The following is a 17508-nucleotide window of genomic DNA, read 5'->3' as shown; positions in this document are numbered from 1 at the left end:
GGCAAAGTCTGGCAAGCTCCCTGTGACATATTCAATATGCCAAAAACAGTAACAATTCTCACAATTTGTTATAAGACGTTAAATTTGCTTGAGCAAATTGATGAACAACGAGAGGACAGTGCTACAGTGCTACAACTATTCACATAAATAGGTGTGATAGGAATTTTATCAAATTGTCATCGAGTTACACAACTACAGTCTTCTGCTCTACCAGCTGAGGTATCGAAGGGAGTGTGCTGGAGCAATAGCACAGTAGTAGAGCATTTGCCTTGTGGGCAGTCAGCTTTGCCAATCCAGGTTCGATTCCTCCGCCCCTCTCAGAGAGCATGGCAAGCTACTGAGAGTATCTCTCCCGCAAGGCAAAGCCTGGCAAGCTACCTGTGACGTATTCAATATGCCAAACACAGTAACAACAAGTCTCACGATGGAGATGTTACTGGACCCTCTCAAGCAAATCGATGAACAACGGGAGGATGGAACAGTGTCATCGAGTTCTTAAAAATTATTTCATGCTATAAGACATATAGTGATTTATTAGTTTTACTATATGAAAATCATCTGCATTGCTAACCAGGTTTTGCTATCGTCACTTTCTCCATTTGTGGAAAATGATCTTAATATAACATATTTATTTATAATCCAAGTAATATATTTGTAAGTACAACTTGTAGTCTATTTAGAAACATATCGCTAATAGTATGTACAAAATAACATGGTTAAAATGGTATATTCAAATAACTTATATTTTAGAGGAAATACATTACATTGCAGATTTAGTTGTCTTAGTTAACAAAAAATTTCAATATATATTCTAAATCTAGTGTTCAGACCAAATCAGGCTGCAACATGAAATCAGACTGCAACATGAAATCAGACTTAATGTTGTTGGAAAACAATGAACTCATATTTCAATTCAAATAATTGCCATATGCATTTTGAGGAAAAAATGTAAAGTCATCAGTAAATTATTGTACTACATTTCATAGGATAAATTGCTGAAACAGTTCTGAATTAAGTGGATTATAATTTATTATAACAGAAATGCTGCCTCTTAGTAAGGATTACTATATGTAAATTTTTTAAATGGGAAGTTACAATATGAGTTCAAAGTGCTAATATAGACTTGTGATAGTTTTTGTTGTTGATTTTGTTCTGTCAGTGATCAAACCCAGAGACTAACTTTAGGTACTTTGCTGAGCTCCATCAGTGCCAGAACAGTGCTTTCCTACTTTTTCTAAACCTGCTGACTAGCACCGATGATTGAAACCTACTGATATTATGTTAGATTAGTGTTATAGTAGGAGTCAGTGTCACATTGATAAATGTGTATCACAATCTGGTGTTTCACTTAAGGGACAAATAAGATGAGTATTGGACCAGAGAAAGTATAGAAATTGAGTACATACCTGGATGTGACTAACCTCTGTTCGACCTCCTGCACCACATGGTCCTTGAGCATCGCACACTGAACCTCATGGGTTGACTGAGAACCATTGGGAGGTACCCTGGGATCTCCAGAGCACCTTTTGGCAATCCTCCACCAAAATAAAGTGTTAATTGTTACAGGTGCATATGATCAAACCGTTTTATGCATTTAGTGATAAAAGCCACATTAAGCTAAAAGCAAGCATTTTGGCATTTTGATCATTATTATTAGCAGATATAGAAAACATTCAGAATTTTTTAGGTGAAATAATTAGCTATGTGCTGCCGAAGCGAGCTATGACTGGAATATTTGATACTGTTTGGAGAAATGGGTACTGGCTCCCTTATTGAGATTTGCTCAAGCAGGCCCAGTAACGTCTCCATTGTGAGACTCGTTGTTATTGTGTTTGGCATATCAAATACTTCACAGGTAGCTTGCCAGGCTTTGCCATGCGGGCTAGATACTCTCGGTAGCTTGCCGGGCTCTCTGAGACGGGCAGAGGAATCACGGAGGAATCGAACCCAGCTTGGCCGGCTGGCCGCGCACAAGGCAAATGCCCTACCACTGTGCTATCGCTCCAGCCCCCTTGCTGAGATAAACTTACTTTTTGGGAAAAAAATGTAAAATGTTGATGCCTGAGTTTAGTAAAACAGTTTTTGTAGAGCCAGAAAAATATTTATACTGGGTCTACAAAAAAGAGTTTGCATTATTGGGGTACTTCAGAACTTTTGTTTCCAGGTAAATGACATTGTCTAAAGATTAGTATTGGGAATCGATTAAAACAATTGCTTGCTTACTTTTGAATATGTCAAGGGGCAACGCATTTTACTTGCTTTACCTCTCATGGAATACTGTGGGTTTTTTTCCCTTTCTTTGGTTTCTGGACCACACCCAGTGATGCTCAGGGCATCCTCCTGTCTCTGCTAAGGGATCACTCCTGGCACTGCTCAGTGGACCATAAGAGGTGGATGCACTGGTGATCAAATAAAATCGCCTGCATGCCAGGCAAGGGCCCTGGGCCCTAGCCCCTATACTCTCTCTCTGGCCCACATTGGATATATTCTAAAGAGTGGTATATTATTAGAATAGGCAGGAATGAATGGTGGTGTAAAATACTGCCCCATTTTACAGTATATTTGAATTCTGTGCATTCTTTTATAGAGCCAAATGTCAAGTTCTGCCTAATCTTCTTATATTTATATCATTAGAGGAAGAAAACCATATTTTAAAATTTTTTGTTGGATTGCATTGAACATAGGGGTTGGCTGAGGGTTATAAACACATTGCCAGTATCTTTGCATATTATTACCAAAAATTTGAACATTGTTGTAAACTTACCATCTAAATGGTAATAAAATGTTACTAAAGATAAATAAAATCATTGGTACCTTATTAATCATTAAAGGCAGCTTCCATAAAACTGAGCTCTCTATTTCAAATGATCTCTTATTTTGACTCCATGAGCATTTTATACATCCCATACTAGTACATCATATGTAATAAACAGAGTATGCCTTTATTTAGTACAGATTTAAGGAGAAGCTATCTAAGACCTGAAAATCAGTAAATTGCATGTTTTCGGGTGGATCATTTTTGTTTGTTTGTTTTAGACCACACCTGGTGATACTCAGGAATCACTCCTGGCCATGCTAGGGGAACAGTATGGAATGCTAGAGGTCAAGCTCAGGGAGGGCCAACGCCTGGACTGTCTCCAGTCCCCTTAGGTAGATCAATTTTAGGAGAGTGAATATAGATTACAGGCTCCTGAAATTTAGGCTTATTGTCTGTATATCTCTTGGAAGGTCTTCAGATAACTTTAGGTGTAGGTTTAACCATAGTTTGAAGTCCACTGATTTAAAGCATCTCTTGGTAGAGTATTGCAAAAATGCCATGTTCTGTTCACTTATCCACTTGTCCCTGCTTCTGCTTCCTAACTCTGTCTTTGTGATTTTTCAGTGTGTGTGTGTAGGGTAGGAAGGAACAGGAAGAAACACTGGAGAATTTTCAGACTAAACACAACCAATCAGCTCTCAACTTTTCTTTCATTAAAGGTGTTGTAGCTGTATGGTTATGGTTGAAGTTTAGTCAGCACATTAGGCTGAGTAAACATACACTATATCTCCCAAGCTGACAGTCATTCCCTTTTTAAACTCTGACCTTGACATTTTATGTGTAAATTATATATAATTTTATGAGCTTTTTGACAAATTTAATATGTTTTAGTAGAAAAAATTATAAACTTTTTGTAGGTTTGTTTGCAGTCACCCTATATGACATTTTTATCATTATCTCCTACCTTTTACATTGAGGATCAGACAGTTTTTGAGTATTCAGTTACATTGTATATGGTCCATAGCCAACAGTACTAACATCTTCTAGAAAGTTGTTAGAAATACAAATGCTTGCTCTAATGAATCAGAAACTCTGGGAGAAGTAGCTGTGGAGTCTGTTTTAACAAGCCTAGCTAATTCTGATGCATGTAATGTTTGAGAACCACTTTTCTTTTCTCTATCTAGATAGATTGATCCTCCTTTCTTACCAACTAAATCCCTAGTTATGTTACACAAATATTCCTTCCCAGCAGAGTTGCTGTCTCTTCCGTATCCTACAATACTTTATCAAATGTATTTTATAGCTTTTGTATTGCTTGTATCTGTCTGCTTTTGATGGTGGAGGCCATGACATAAGTTATTCTTCTATCTGTATTCAGCACCTATATCAGTGATATTAAGTGCTGGTGAATAAATGAATGTATGCATGAATGAAGGAGAAGACTGTTTTAGGAGGAGTGGTGATCAATAAGGTCAGCTGCTATGGAGAGATCATGGAGAATAATGAAGGAAGAAAGCTATTGGATTTCATACTAAGATGGGTGTTGGTGACCTTTGAAGTGCTTGCTTCAGCAGAGAAGTGGGCAAAACGCCCAGATTTCTGCAAGTTACAAACTTCAAATATGATGAAGATATGTATGTTTCTAGAGTTTCTTATTGACTGTTTATTTGATCATGATGGAAACAGAATATTCTTAGGAGAAACTACTACATGACTATATAGGCTAGTTAACCACATTGAGCTTGTGATCTTTGAATAGGTTATAATGACATTATATGGTTTAAGCTTTTTAAAATAAAATTATTAAGTGAGATCATTATAACCTCTTTAATGTGTCTGACATAACTTAAATTGCATCTCCTTTGCTCTATCCAGATTACTTACGTGTTTAGGATTTCATTTATTAATATATACAAGATGAAACTCTTATCTGGAGAGATAATACAGGTATAAGACCCTTGCCTTGCATACATCCAACCCATGTTTTATTCCTGGCACCAGCAATATGGTTTTCTTATCAATACCAGAAATGATCCCAGAGCACAAAGCCAGGAGTAAGCCCTGAATACAGCAGAATGTGACTCAGATCCTCTCCCTTCTCCCCCCCAAAACTATGAAACTTTTCTAAAGAGTCTTTCACTGCTGTCATTGAAGAAATTGTTAATTTGAGCTGGAATGATAGTATAGCAGGTAGAACATTTGCCTTCCCCAGCATCCCATATGGTCCCCTGAGCACCACCAGGACTAATTCCTGAGTGTAGATCTAGTAGTAACACCCGAGCATCTCTGGTTGTGACCAAAAAAGAAAAAAATAAAAGGGGGGGAGCAAACGATTAATTTTCTTATGGCCTGAAACTAAGTACTTTTAGTTCAACTACTGACAGCTACTTTGAAATCCCATGGCACTTTATTAAAAAAGTACCCCCAAAGTAAGTCATTTTCTTTGAGAAACAATTAAGAAATTCTATTTTAATTTTTTGGAAAAGAGTTCTAACAATATTATCAATACTCAGTCTTTCTTTTTTTTTTCCCCTTTATTTTATTTTATTTTTTTAAAGTTGTAGATTTACAATTTTTTGTGCTTTGGTTTCAATTGTACAATGATCAGATACCCATCCCTCCACCAGTGCCCATTTTCCACCACCATGGATAATATCACTCCCACCCCCATCCCCCCATCCCCCCTGTCTCTGTGGCAGGGCAATCCCCTGTGTTCTCTCTCTCCTTTTGGGTGTTGTGGTCTGCAAAAGAGGCATTGAGTGGCAAGCATGTTCAGTCCATAGTCTACTTTCGACATGCATCTCCCCTCCTGGGAGGATCCTCCAAACATACTTTATTTGGTGCTCCCTTCTCTATCTGAGCTGCCCTTTCCTCTAGAATGCCCGACTGGCCACTAAGCTATGGAGTAATCCTCCTGGTGCTGATCTCAGCTATTCTTGGTATTAATCTCATATTTTGTTACTTTATATCCCCCAGATGAATGCAGTCTATGTCTATCCCTCTCTTTCTGACTCATTTTGCTTAGCATGATACTTTCCATGTTGTACCACTTGTATGTAAATTTCATGACTTCATCTTTTCTAACAGCTACATAGTACTCCATTGTGTAGATGTACCAAAGTTTCTTTAACCAGTCATCTGTTCTTGGGCATTCAGGTTTCTTCCAGTTTCTGGCTATTGTAAAGAGTGCTGCAATGAACAAACAAGTGCAGATGTCACTTCGACTATACATTTTTGCCTCTCTGGGATATATTCCCAGGAGTGAATACTTAGTCTTTCTTAGAGAATATTTCAGTTCTCTTCTACATTGTGCTTATTTTCAAGCATATCGACACATTTCTAGGAAAGAGGACATCCCATTTTTTCTGATACTCAATCCTGGATTCAGTTATGATGTCCAGATATACCTTACCTGTCCACTCTTGAACTAGTTAATGTGATAAGGATATATGGTTAGCTAAGGTTGGCTTAAGGAATATTTCATTCTTGAAAGAGTGGTTCCTCAAATAAAAATCCAGTTTCTGCTACCTGGATGAAGAGGAGTAGATGCAAGGCAGACAAAAAAAAATGATAGAAACATCTTATTGTATAGAAAATTACATCTACAAACCAATTCCAAGAGCTCCAAGGGTTTCTTGGTGAGGCTTCCTAGATTGAAGAAAGATGAGAGTAGTATTATTTTGAAACTCTTAAGTCAGTAAGCCAAGATGCTCTTTTTAGCTTAATCAAAAGTTAAGTTAGTATTTTCATACTCAGTTCTAATTAATTTTTTTAAAAAATGCAATCTTGGCAATACTATTGATTTAAGTTAATAAGAGAAGTTTAATCCTATACAGTATAAAATTAGGTGGCCAACTTTTCTTATGTTGTCCTGCTAAACAAAATTTTACTCTGTTTCTCTTTCCCTTGTTCTCATTCACCCAGCTCTAAGATCTGGATATGTCCCTGTCTACCATTAGACATAAGATCTTGACATTGGGCAATTCATTTCTCAGTTTATTACATTTCAAAAAAATCATCAAATATCTTTTGATTATCAAGGAGACTTCCTTAAAATTTGTGACAACTTGGTCATTCAGATGATAACAGCAATTATGAAGCATAAATTTTATTACTTTAAAGAAATTTGAATGATTATAGTATTTGGTTAGTTGAAATTTGTGGTTTACATCTTACTATAAGCTGGATAGTTCTCATTGGTTTGTTTTGTTTTGTTGTAAACCCTCATATGATTGTGTTCAGAGTTTATTCCTGGCACTGTGCTGTAGGATCACTCCTGGAAGGGCTTAGCAGACCTTATGCCATGTCTGGGATCAAACTCTGGTGGGCTATGTGCTAGACAAACACTGTATCTCTCTAGTTTCAGTTCTAATATTTTAAAGTCTTTGTCTAGGGCACATATCCTATGTAATTGCTGCCTAACTCATCCTTTAGGACATTTTTCTCATCTACCATTGACTTTATTTAAATTTTATTTTATCTTTTAATTCCTTGTCAGAGAACACTTCTGTACAGGACCATGTTTTTGTAAGTAACATTTTATTGGAACACAAACAAACCCAATAATGTTTTCCCTCTTTAACAATATAGTTAAGTAAGTGAAGGAGTGCATATAACATTGGTCACGGTCCTCCCGTTGTTCATCGATTTGTTCGAGCGGGCCCAGTAACGTCTCCATTGGAGACTTTGTTGTTACTGTGTTTGGCATACCGAATACGTCACGGGGAGCTTGCCAGGCTTTGCCATGCAGGCGAGACACTCTCGGTAGCTTGCCGGGCTCTCTGAGAGGGGTGGAGGAATCGAACTCGGGTCGGCCATGTTGGCTGCGTGCAAGGCAAACGCCCTACCACTGTGCTATCATATAACATAAGTGTAAGATATTTACCAACTGGCCCTTTCCAGTTAGTGTTATTGATACACACTACATATTTATATCACTTTTAACCGTATTCCTACTTTTTGATAAATATGCTTGTGAAGAAGAATTTTGTAATACCCTTTGAGGACTCATGGTCTTGTGTTCTACAAAGCATATCTAAGACTCTTCATTCTGGAGTGACCCACAGTTCTATTCTCTGGACGTGCACCTTTGCTCTGTAGTGACACACATTGTGGTTTTACCCACATCCCAACTCAGTGTATTATCCATACAGAACTCCACCTTGGGGTTGCCTGTGTTCTTCTTTGGGGCATAGATTTCTTTTACTTTGGGTTCGCTTTCATTCTCTCACTCCCTCACTTTTACACTCTCACACTCTTTCTCACACTGTTTTGCTCTTGCATCAGATCTTCTCACACATACCCCTTTCCCCATTAGGAAGAAAGTTAGTATTCTTCTTCAGTAAATCTGTTTTAATTTTTTAAAGTTCATCTTCATATTTTTGCCTTATCCTTGTTTACTGTGCATTGTAAATTTTTAAAATACTTTCTTACTGTGTCCTCAACAGTTTAATCATCTTCGTCTTATAAAACTACCAGACTTTTTAAGAAGTGAGAAGGGTACACTTTCTACCACAGTATTGAACATACTTATACACACACCTACATTTACTTATTATATATGTTCAAGATGGTAGACAAATGGAAAAAAATAGGATTTATGTGATATATTTTCCTTTTATTAATCCTTCTCAATTTCATGTTCATTGTGGTCAGAGCAGTATACTTTTTGTTTGATATAGACCAGGAAGGTTGAAAAGAGGAAATTGAAGAACAGATTTCCCCTGACCTAGACATTAGGTTCAGTAAGGAGAGCAGCTAGTCCTTAGAAAGCTAGGTTAGTAAAGTTATACTTGAAGAAATAAAAGGATAATAATACCTCTTGCCTTCATTTTTGCAGCCTAAATGCCCTGTGGAATGAGAGAAGACTTCAATCTCTGGGCTTGTGAAATCTCTTATCTTTCCCAAACGTTAAATTAATTTTTAAAGCTATTTATTCAAAGTTGACTTAACCACTAGAATAGGAAAGATCAGACAAATCAGCTGCAAGAAATGAAGTATGAGGAAACCCGAACTCTTTGACAAAGTATTCCTGGGAGTAAATGTGTTGAATGAAGCCAGCGGGTAAATGATAAGGGCCTTTACACTGTGGATGTAAGAAAGCAATTTATCAAGAGTACATGAACTCTCTAGTGACCATAAGTCAGGAGGAAACGAGAGTGGAGGAGGAGCCCTGGAAAAAAAATATGAAATACTAAAAATGTGTGTGTATACTTTTAGAAACTTGCTCCAATATGCAGAAATATGGGTATATTAAAACAACTTGTTTAGAGTGTATTTGTGAAGTAGTCACAGTTGTTAAGGGAGAAGGTGTTAGGAAGAAAGATTTGGAAAGCCCAGACAGTACTTGTAGAGTTGTTGGAATTTTATTTGACTGGAAAAAGTGTAGATGTACTTTTTAATTATAGCCTAAATGCTATTGTCTGATATCTCTTGATCTTACTCATGAGATTAGATGACGGTTATTCAGACTTACATGCTTACTGCTTGAATCTCTAAGAGCCAAATATGTAAATAATTCTGGCATGTTGACCACTAATGTTTTTCTTTAGTAGAGGGACTAGGTGATAGAACAGTAGGTTGGACACTTGCCTTGCACTCGGCTAGCCTGCGTTTGATCTCTGACAACCCATATGTTCCCCCAAGCCCACCAGGAGTGATCCCTGAGAGCAGAGCCAAGAACAAGCCCTGCACACCAGCAAATGTGCTCCCTCCCCCCAAAAAAAGAAGTCCAAAGCACTTCTCATACTAATTCAGTCTTTGCAGCATATCTTTGAGCCCACAGATGAGGTAATGTTATCATAATTGTTCATTTTAGAGAAACTGAGGGAAAATATAATTACGTTATCTACACTAGGCTTTCCAGTAACTTCGATAAGGATGAAAGCTGGAATGTATGTCCTATTTTTGGCTTTTTGGATCTAGGGGAGAGATAAAAATTTTTCAGGTTTCCAAATGAGAAAAAAAATCCTCATTTTAAAAATGCTTTAAAAGTTTAATTAGAATTATTTTTAAAAAATTTTATTGGTAACATTTACTCTAAGAATGGTCATCTTCAGTTTTCTATACTGAAAGAACACAGCTGAAATGCATAGAAATTCCCAAGTTTTGATTTTAGTTATTATACCCATTTTCATCAGACTAGTTAATAAAGAAATCTGAATTTCTTATTTGTTTGTGCTTAATAGCTTTCAATGAATTTGCCAATGAACACAAAACTATGTAACAGGAAAACCTTAAGAGAGGACATTGGAATACTGACTCTAAGAATGACCCCGTTAGCAATTTTATGAGTTAATGACTAGAAACTTACATAAGTGCTACTTATCTGTATTCTTTCAAATAAGGCCTTTTAACCCTAAAACCTAGCTTCTTAAGTACATCACTATTGCACCTGTGGTGGCATACCTAATGTTAGTGTAGTTTATAAGTAAATTTTTAATAAATAAGACCCTCCCGTTGATCATCGATTTGCTCGAGCGGGCCCAGTAACGTCTCCATTGGAGACTTTGTTGTTACTGTGTCTGGCATATCGAATACTCTCGGTAGCTTGCCGGGCTCTCCGAGAGGGGCAAAGGAATCAAACTCGGGTCGGCAATGTTGGCTGCGTGCAAGGCAGACGCCCTACCCGCTGTGCTATCGCTCCAGTAAATGTTTGATTTGTGTGCCAATTTATATACCCACATGCATGAATTGCATAAAAATCGCAGGCATAAAGGTGTCATGAGCCTAGGTCAGGGCTTCTTAAACTTTTTTTCACTTACAATATCTTTTTGCCCCATGAAATGTAACACAGTGGCTGCTGTTAGAAATGCATTGGATTTATTATGTGGTTAATTTTGTATTAATTTTTGGTTTGGGGACATTCAGAAACCTTTCGTTGTTGCTAATTTTTTTGCAATTTCCACATTTACTTACAAATGGAGTTGCAACCTACAGTTTAAGAAACTTAAGATCTAGGGGCTGGAAAGATAGTACAGAAGGTAGGGTGCTTACCTTGCAAACAACTGACCTGAGTTTGATCCCTGGCACCATTGTTCCCTCACACTCCACCAAGAATGATCCCTGAGCACAGAGCCAGGAGTAAACCCTTAGCACTACCAGATGTGGCCTAAAACTCAGAGAGGGAGAGAGAGAGAGAGGGAAAGAGGGGAAAAAGGGAGGGAGGGAGGGAAGGAAGGAGGAGAGAGACAACTCAGGTCTAAAAAACATGCTTCTCTTTCCTTTTGAATCATTCCAGTCCTATAAGGGATGAATTTTATTTTTAAAAGAGATACTGGTTGAGCCTGTTCTTGTGGCATGAGTTTAGGAATTGTTTGTGTTTTCTTTGGTAGGGGGAGTGGGATACCATGTAACTTGGGTTGAGCCATAGTTCAATTAGCAAATTAATTAGTCTGGTTTTTAAAGCCAACTAGTTATTTAGAAACATCCTTAGTGACTCTCTGAAAGTTGAATGTGTTTTGTATTTGCTGTTGTCTGCATTTTTGTAAACACGTATTTTTTCAAAAGAAGCAAAACAGGAGGGTGAAGAGCACTATTTATAATGCAGAATCTTTCTTAAACTGTGATTTACATCAGTCCTTAGAAATGAAGTCCTTATAATTTCCAGTAACCTGTTTCTGCTTTTTCTCTTCTCTCTTCTTTATCTCTTTATTTCTATCCACCTCTGGAACTTTGGGGGACCATCACAGCCTTGGATAAGCTCAGCACACAACATCTGTACCACCCTACCCAGGTGGAGATTGTGCAGTCCAACGTGGTGTTTGACATCAGCAGCCTAATGCTCTATGGGACACAAGCTGTACCTGTACGGCTAAAGATACTGCTGGATCGTCTCTTCAGTGTCCTGAAGCAAGAGGAGGTGCTGCACATCCTGCACGGCCTGGGCTGGACACTGCGGGACTACGTCCGGGGGTACATCCTTCAGGTAGGGGGGTACTTTGAAGCTAGTATCTGGGACTAGCCCTAGGAAGGACTGGGGTGTGCCTTTGGCAAATCTGTTTTTCTTTGTAGCATTCAGAGGAATGTAAGAAAGCAGTTCACCAAGAGTACATCAACTCTGGTGACCAAAAGTGAAGAGGAAAAACAGTGGCATCATGAAAAAAAATCACATTTGAAAGATTTTTTTAATTGTGAGCCTATACTTTCAAATAACTGCACCAATATGCTCAAATAAACTTAGATCAGGAATCAGTCAGAATACACACGTACTGTGTAACCTGAGTTAGGGAAGAGTCATTGATAAAGACCAGGCATTTGTTTATCCTCTTTTGTTTTAGATGGTCTTTTTGAAGAAATTGGAAAGGTGCTGTAGCCAGCAGTCTAGTATTGAACCTCACTGTATAGATAAGAAAACAAAAGTAGTATTTTGATTTGTGATGCTTTATAAGTGCAACTCTTTTTTTTTTTTTGGTTTCTCTAATATGTACGTATTAGAACCCTCCTAAACTTAAATGGGAAGACTTTTTTGAGGTGGGTGGTGAGGCTGTGAAATTTTTAGATTGTTCTTCATTGGGTTTAGTTGGACTTTGCCTCACACTTAATTAAAGGTTTGGTGTTTTCTTGGTTGTTTATATACCTTAACTCTTTGTTTCTTCATCCCATTAAAAGGAAGAATCATACCTCATGTAAAAACCCTGCTTTTATATAACCAGTACACCATTATTTTCCAAGTCATACCAATGTAGTTGTAGATTTGACCTTCCCAGTACCTCATCTAACCTAGATCCCCTTTGTGTTTGTGGCAATGCCAGTCTATGCCAGTCTGGTAAGAAACTTAAGACTTTTCCAGAGGTCTGCAGCCCATTGCATACTGTCTTTTTGGTGCAGAACGTCATGACTCACTTTGAATGGTATGCTGTGCCTCTGAAATGTTTTTATGGCCATCTGCTTTCTATGACCCTTAAAGGGTAAATGTTGAAAATTGCATGTTGGAAGACCCCAGGATCCAAAAAGACTGTTTGGCTAGTGAGAAAGTATTCTCTCCTGCCAAAGGAGATCACAGTTTGAAGTGATAGAACATGAAGTGATGTTTGAAATTTTCTCTGGGGGTAATATTAAAACAATGAACCCCTTCAATAATACTAGTTTTGTTTTGCCAGTATCGTTATTCCCTGAGCCACCCTGTGTCAATTGTTGAGGCCTTGGCTGCCAGTACAGTATGTGATGGGAAGAGGGGTATGTGTGGGGCTCAAGACTCCTAATAGCTCTAACCTGGCATAAAAGCACACACATTCCAATCATTCTCCTGTCTGGTATCTCCAGGTGTGAGGGCAAGAGAACAGAGGAGGGAAGATGAATGAACTTTGAGACAGAAAGGGGAGAAGAATAACCTGTCTGCTTCATGACTGCTCTCATGAGCATAGAATTGTCTCTTAGCTCAGTGAGATGTCAACTTGGATGGTACAGAAAATTTGGCCCTTAGAAGATGAGATAATGATGATAATAGTAATAATTATATATTACATTTTCCGTTTATAGAAGATGTTCATAAGCATTATCTCATTTGCCTCAGGATGGGGACTTTTCAGTGGGGTGAGTGGAAAGTCAAGTCTTGGGTGGTCAGGGGACCCCAGGGGTCACAAGTTCTAGGAAAAAGCAGCCAGGAAAAATAAAGTATGGAACTAGTTTCACAATCCATGCTTGTATTGGCCTTAAGATGTGTACAGTGCCACATCATTCTGCAGGCGTTTCCACGATGTGATTATTAATGTCCATTTTGAATAGGTTTTACTCTTAAGTGAAGTAACAGCTCTCTTACAGATTTTTAATTGAATTCTTACTTTTTCTAACACTTTTATTTAAAACTTGAGGTATCATGTCCCCATCCATTACCCTTTAATTGACTCCACAATGATGCCTAGTTCTGTCATTGATGCTGTATTTCAGTTCTTTTTGTGTATTTTCGGCATAAGATACCTAGAACATGTATACAGTCTTTGTAAAAAGGGTCAGATTATGTGCATGATAATGATTTTTGCCTTTTTTAACAACCCAGTTTACTATTAGTGTGTTGATGGTAAGACATAAAGAACCTGTAATAGGATAGTCTTGATCTTTTTTGTCTTGATAGTTACCTGTTCATTGTCTTTTTGTGTTTTGTTTTTGTTTTTTGTTTGGGGGCCATTTCTAATTGGTATTCAGGGCTTACTCCTGACTCTGTGCTCAGGTTCACTCCTACCTGTGCTCAGGGAACATTTCAGTTGAGGCTTGAATCAGGATTTAACCATTTGCAAGGCAAGCTACTTAACCCCTGTTCTATTTCTCCACCCCACCTGTTTGTTTTCTTTCTCAAAATTATTATTTAGGTGCTGATTCCCTCCAAAAAATTTTCTGTTTCCCTAAAGCAGATGTTTAATGTGTATTATCTATATATTTTTGTATGAGAGCCCAGGATTTAAAGATCGAAAATTGCAAGAGAAATAATGCGTAAGGAGAAATTCAGCCAAACCTCAAACTAAAAATTATTGTCTATTTAGGGGTGAAATATTACGTACTGACATTTTTTTAATACTCAGTACTCATTAATTTAATAGATTTTTTAAAAAACTCACAAATTTTATGACTATTTCTTTACTCAGAATTTTGACTTTTGAGATTATCATAGGTGATTTTTTACAGTAGCATAATAGAAGGTTTAGCTTTTTGTCTTGTTTAAGTGATAAAATTAATATAAGATAGATTTTATTTAAATGATGCTTGTTGTAATCTAGCATTTATTATCCTTGGAAAAATATTTCTTGGTTTAGAATAAAAAGAGACTGAGGCATCCAATACTTATCCCTTATGTACTTAGGAAATGCTCATTTTGCTTAAGAAGTCCCAAACAGAAAGACTAGAAATAAAACCTTTTCCTCCAAAACATTGTAATTTTATTATTGACTTATAGTTTAAAATTATATGTAGTGATGATAAGGTATGCACAAATGACTTTGCATATAAGCACATATGACATTTTGTACTAATAGACTATAAAATGTGCTTCCAAAGATTCTGGAACCCTATAGTGCACTATTAGTGTACAAGTCATTTTATCTGGCTAAAACTCAATTGTCTTGTAGCCCTCAAGGCATCAATTTTAGCATTATTGCTCTCAACAACAGTATATTGAATATTATGTCAGTTAAAGGAGAATAATTATCAAGTCAGGCTAGAGTGGCTGTTAGTCTTACCACATATTGACTTGGTTAGCAGTTGGCTATAGATTATGTTACTGGGCAAATGAAGATGTAGTGTAAGTTGAACTGGTGAAGCCAGTATTTTAATTTAGCCCTCTGTGGACCCAAACTTTCATTCTTTGTGCATAATAAGCTACTCCTGGGCTCTGATACAGTTTTTTTAAGTAAAGAATAGCAGGTATCTTACCTGGTTTTGAATTTTTGGATATGATTTCAGGGAAATGAGAATGCCCTTCAAAACTGTCATTTAGAAATATCTGTGAACAGGTTATTAAAAGAAGGGAGATGATAGTGATTTCACACATTTATTTAAAAGACTAACAGTATATTTTACAGATCCTGTACTTTTTAATAAGAATTACATTTTTAGTTATGTGACTGCGTGTAATTCTTAAGCCAGCCAGCTGGATATGAAGTATCTAGCAAAACTTAGAACCTAGCTTCTTAAATTGTGAATAACGACCCTGTAATAATTTTAAATGTTTAAAATTTTTTTGTTTTAACATCAAATTTTTTTGTGATTTCTTAGTTTGATTTTATTAATTTGATTTGTGCACTAATTTTATGTTACTGTATGCCCAAAGTCACATAAAATTTCTTGTGCTAAAAGGGGTCATAAGTCAAAAAATATTAAGACCTTATTTAGACTACAATAATTTAAAAAATCTTGGAAATATAAAAAAAGATACAGCACTCTATATTTTCCTGTATGTGAAGGTATTAAATCACGATCACGGTCCTCCCGTTGTTCATTGATTTTCTCGAGCGGGCCCAATAACGTCTCCATCGTGAGACTTGTTGTTACCGTGTTTGGCATATTGAATATGTCACGAATAGCTTGCCAGGCTCTGCCGTGCAGGCGAGATACTCTCAGTAGCTTGCCGGGCTCTCCCAAGAGGGGCGGAGGAATCGAACCTGGCTCAGCTGGGCCGGGCACAAGGCAAATGCCCTACCGCTGAGCATTTATTTACAAACAAAACTGCTAAAAAAAAAAACCTGGTAATGTTAAAATAAAACCTACAGGAGCATCAAATGACTTTTTTCTTCGGCTAAAGAATAAACCTTATTCATGACAAGGACACTTTCCACACATGAAAGCACTCTGCTGTATTTTTCCCCTTTTATATATCGCATATAAGAAATAGGTTGGTATCATTGTTTAATCATTTACAAATCAACTTTTTACATTCTTCTTTTAGTTTGAATGTGTAACTGACTTGCCTGGTGGATGAGAAAAGCTCATCTACTGGCTTTTCTATGGAAATCTCCTTTGCAAATGAGTCCTGCCAAAATTCAGAGAACCATATCAGATACTCTGAATAATTAGCTAAGGTGTCAGCAGCCTTGTGAGAGGACAAATGGTGATGCGCATTTCAAATCACCTATGTCTTGAAACAATCAGAATTAATAGAACAATCAGCACTAAAGAAGAGTCTTTCCCAGAGTATTCCTGGGGCTCTGGTCTGAATTTAGATTTAAGAGAAATCCAGCTCTGAGAGCCTCATAATATATGTTAGTATACTAAAGGCTCCACTAAATTCTGGAGTCTGTGGTTTATGAAATTAGGCAAGTAGCTTCCTCTCCTACTTAATGACCTTTTCCTGTCAATCTCATAAAAAGTTTTTATTTTCTGGACACAGTTAGATCTTCATTTTGAGGCTTGTGTAAATTCAGATTGTTCTCTTTGAAAAATCATACTTATGTCACTGGACTAGCTATTTCTTATCCAATAGGTATGAACAAAAGCCCACTTTATTCAGAGACCTCTTCTGTTCAACGTAACCAATATATGTCTTTCCTCATATGACTTTCTTGGTATTCTATTTAGCAGTAATCTAATTTAAAATAATTCAGTTTTTTATTTGGTTTACCACTAGTGAATGCCCCATATTCAGTAAATATTTGTGTAACAAATCAGGTACACTTGTTCTAGCTTGATGTTTCAACATGAATTTCATGGAATACTCAACAACTACATGGATTACCCAACTATATTTATTTAAGAGTCCCTAGTCCCTTCGAACTTTCTTCTAGGACTAATTGCTACAATAACTAGCAACTGGATTGTTGAGGGCAAAAAGAAAATAAGTACTTGTTCCCACACCCCTGAGATAGAGTGGTCTGTGTAGAGTAAGTGTTTTGTGGTATCTGTGGGGTAGAAGATGTCAATATAAAATAAACACTTGTATTTAAATAACCTTTTGCGGTATAAGTTCACATGTCAGTTCTTTGAATATTCTTTTACCTTATTCTTGCAGATAGTATCAATGAATTAACATTTGGAGTAGTTGAAACTCAAGAGGTTAAGTGATTTTTCCCCCCATGATTATAGAAGCTGTTAATTGTCACAGTTAACACACTGTAAGTTTTCCTGCTCTTTTTAACTATTACTAACAGCTCCCAACATCCAGGGTGGCAAGTAATAGTACAGTGAATTTTGGAGGAAAGAAATTTTGAAATCTCTTTTAAACTACTATCTCTGACTTCCTAAATAATTGGGAGTGTATGTGGATTTTTTTCTTTTTGAGACAACCATGCTGTTTTTCCAAAATATGTGAGTGTTACATTACAGTA

General features: G+C 37.0%; 1 protein-coding gene across 1 annotated transcript in view; it reads left to right on the top strand.

Moving 5' to 3' along the window:
- BNC2 (basonuclin zinc finger protein 2) overlaps positions 1–17508 on the top strand; it is a 492884-nt gene that overhangs the window by 353389 nt on the left and 121987 nt on the right. Inside the window, exon 4 of the mRNA XM_056117248.1 lies at positions 11449–11684. Coding sequence (XP_055973223.1) covers positions 11449–11684 — 236 coding nt within the window. The remainder of the gene's footprint in view (positions 1–11448; positions 11685–17508) is intronic.

The sequence above is a fragment of the Sorex fumeus genome, unplaced genomic scaffold (assembly GCF_029834395.1).
Source record: "Sorex fumeus unplaced genomic scaffold, SorFum_2.1 ptg000034l, whole genome shotgun sequence".
In the NCBI taxonomy this organism is placed as follows: domain Eukaryota; kingdom Metazoa; phylum Chordata; class Mammalia; order Eulipotyphla; family Soricidae; genus Sorex; species Sorex fumeus.
Note: the sequence above shows the minus strand (reverse complement) of the source record. Positions and strands in the feature narration are given on the sequence as shown.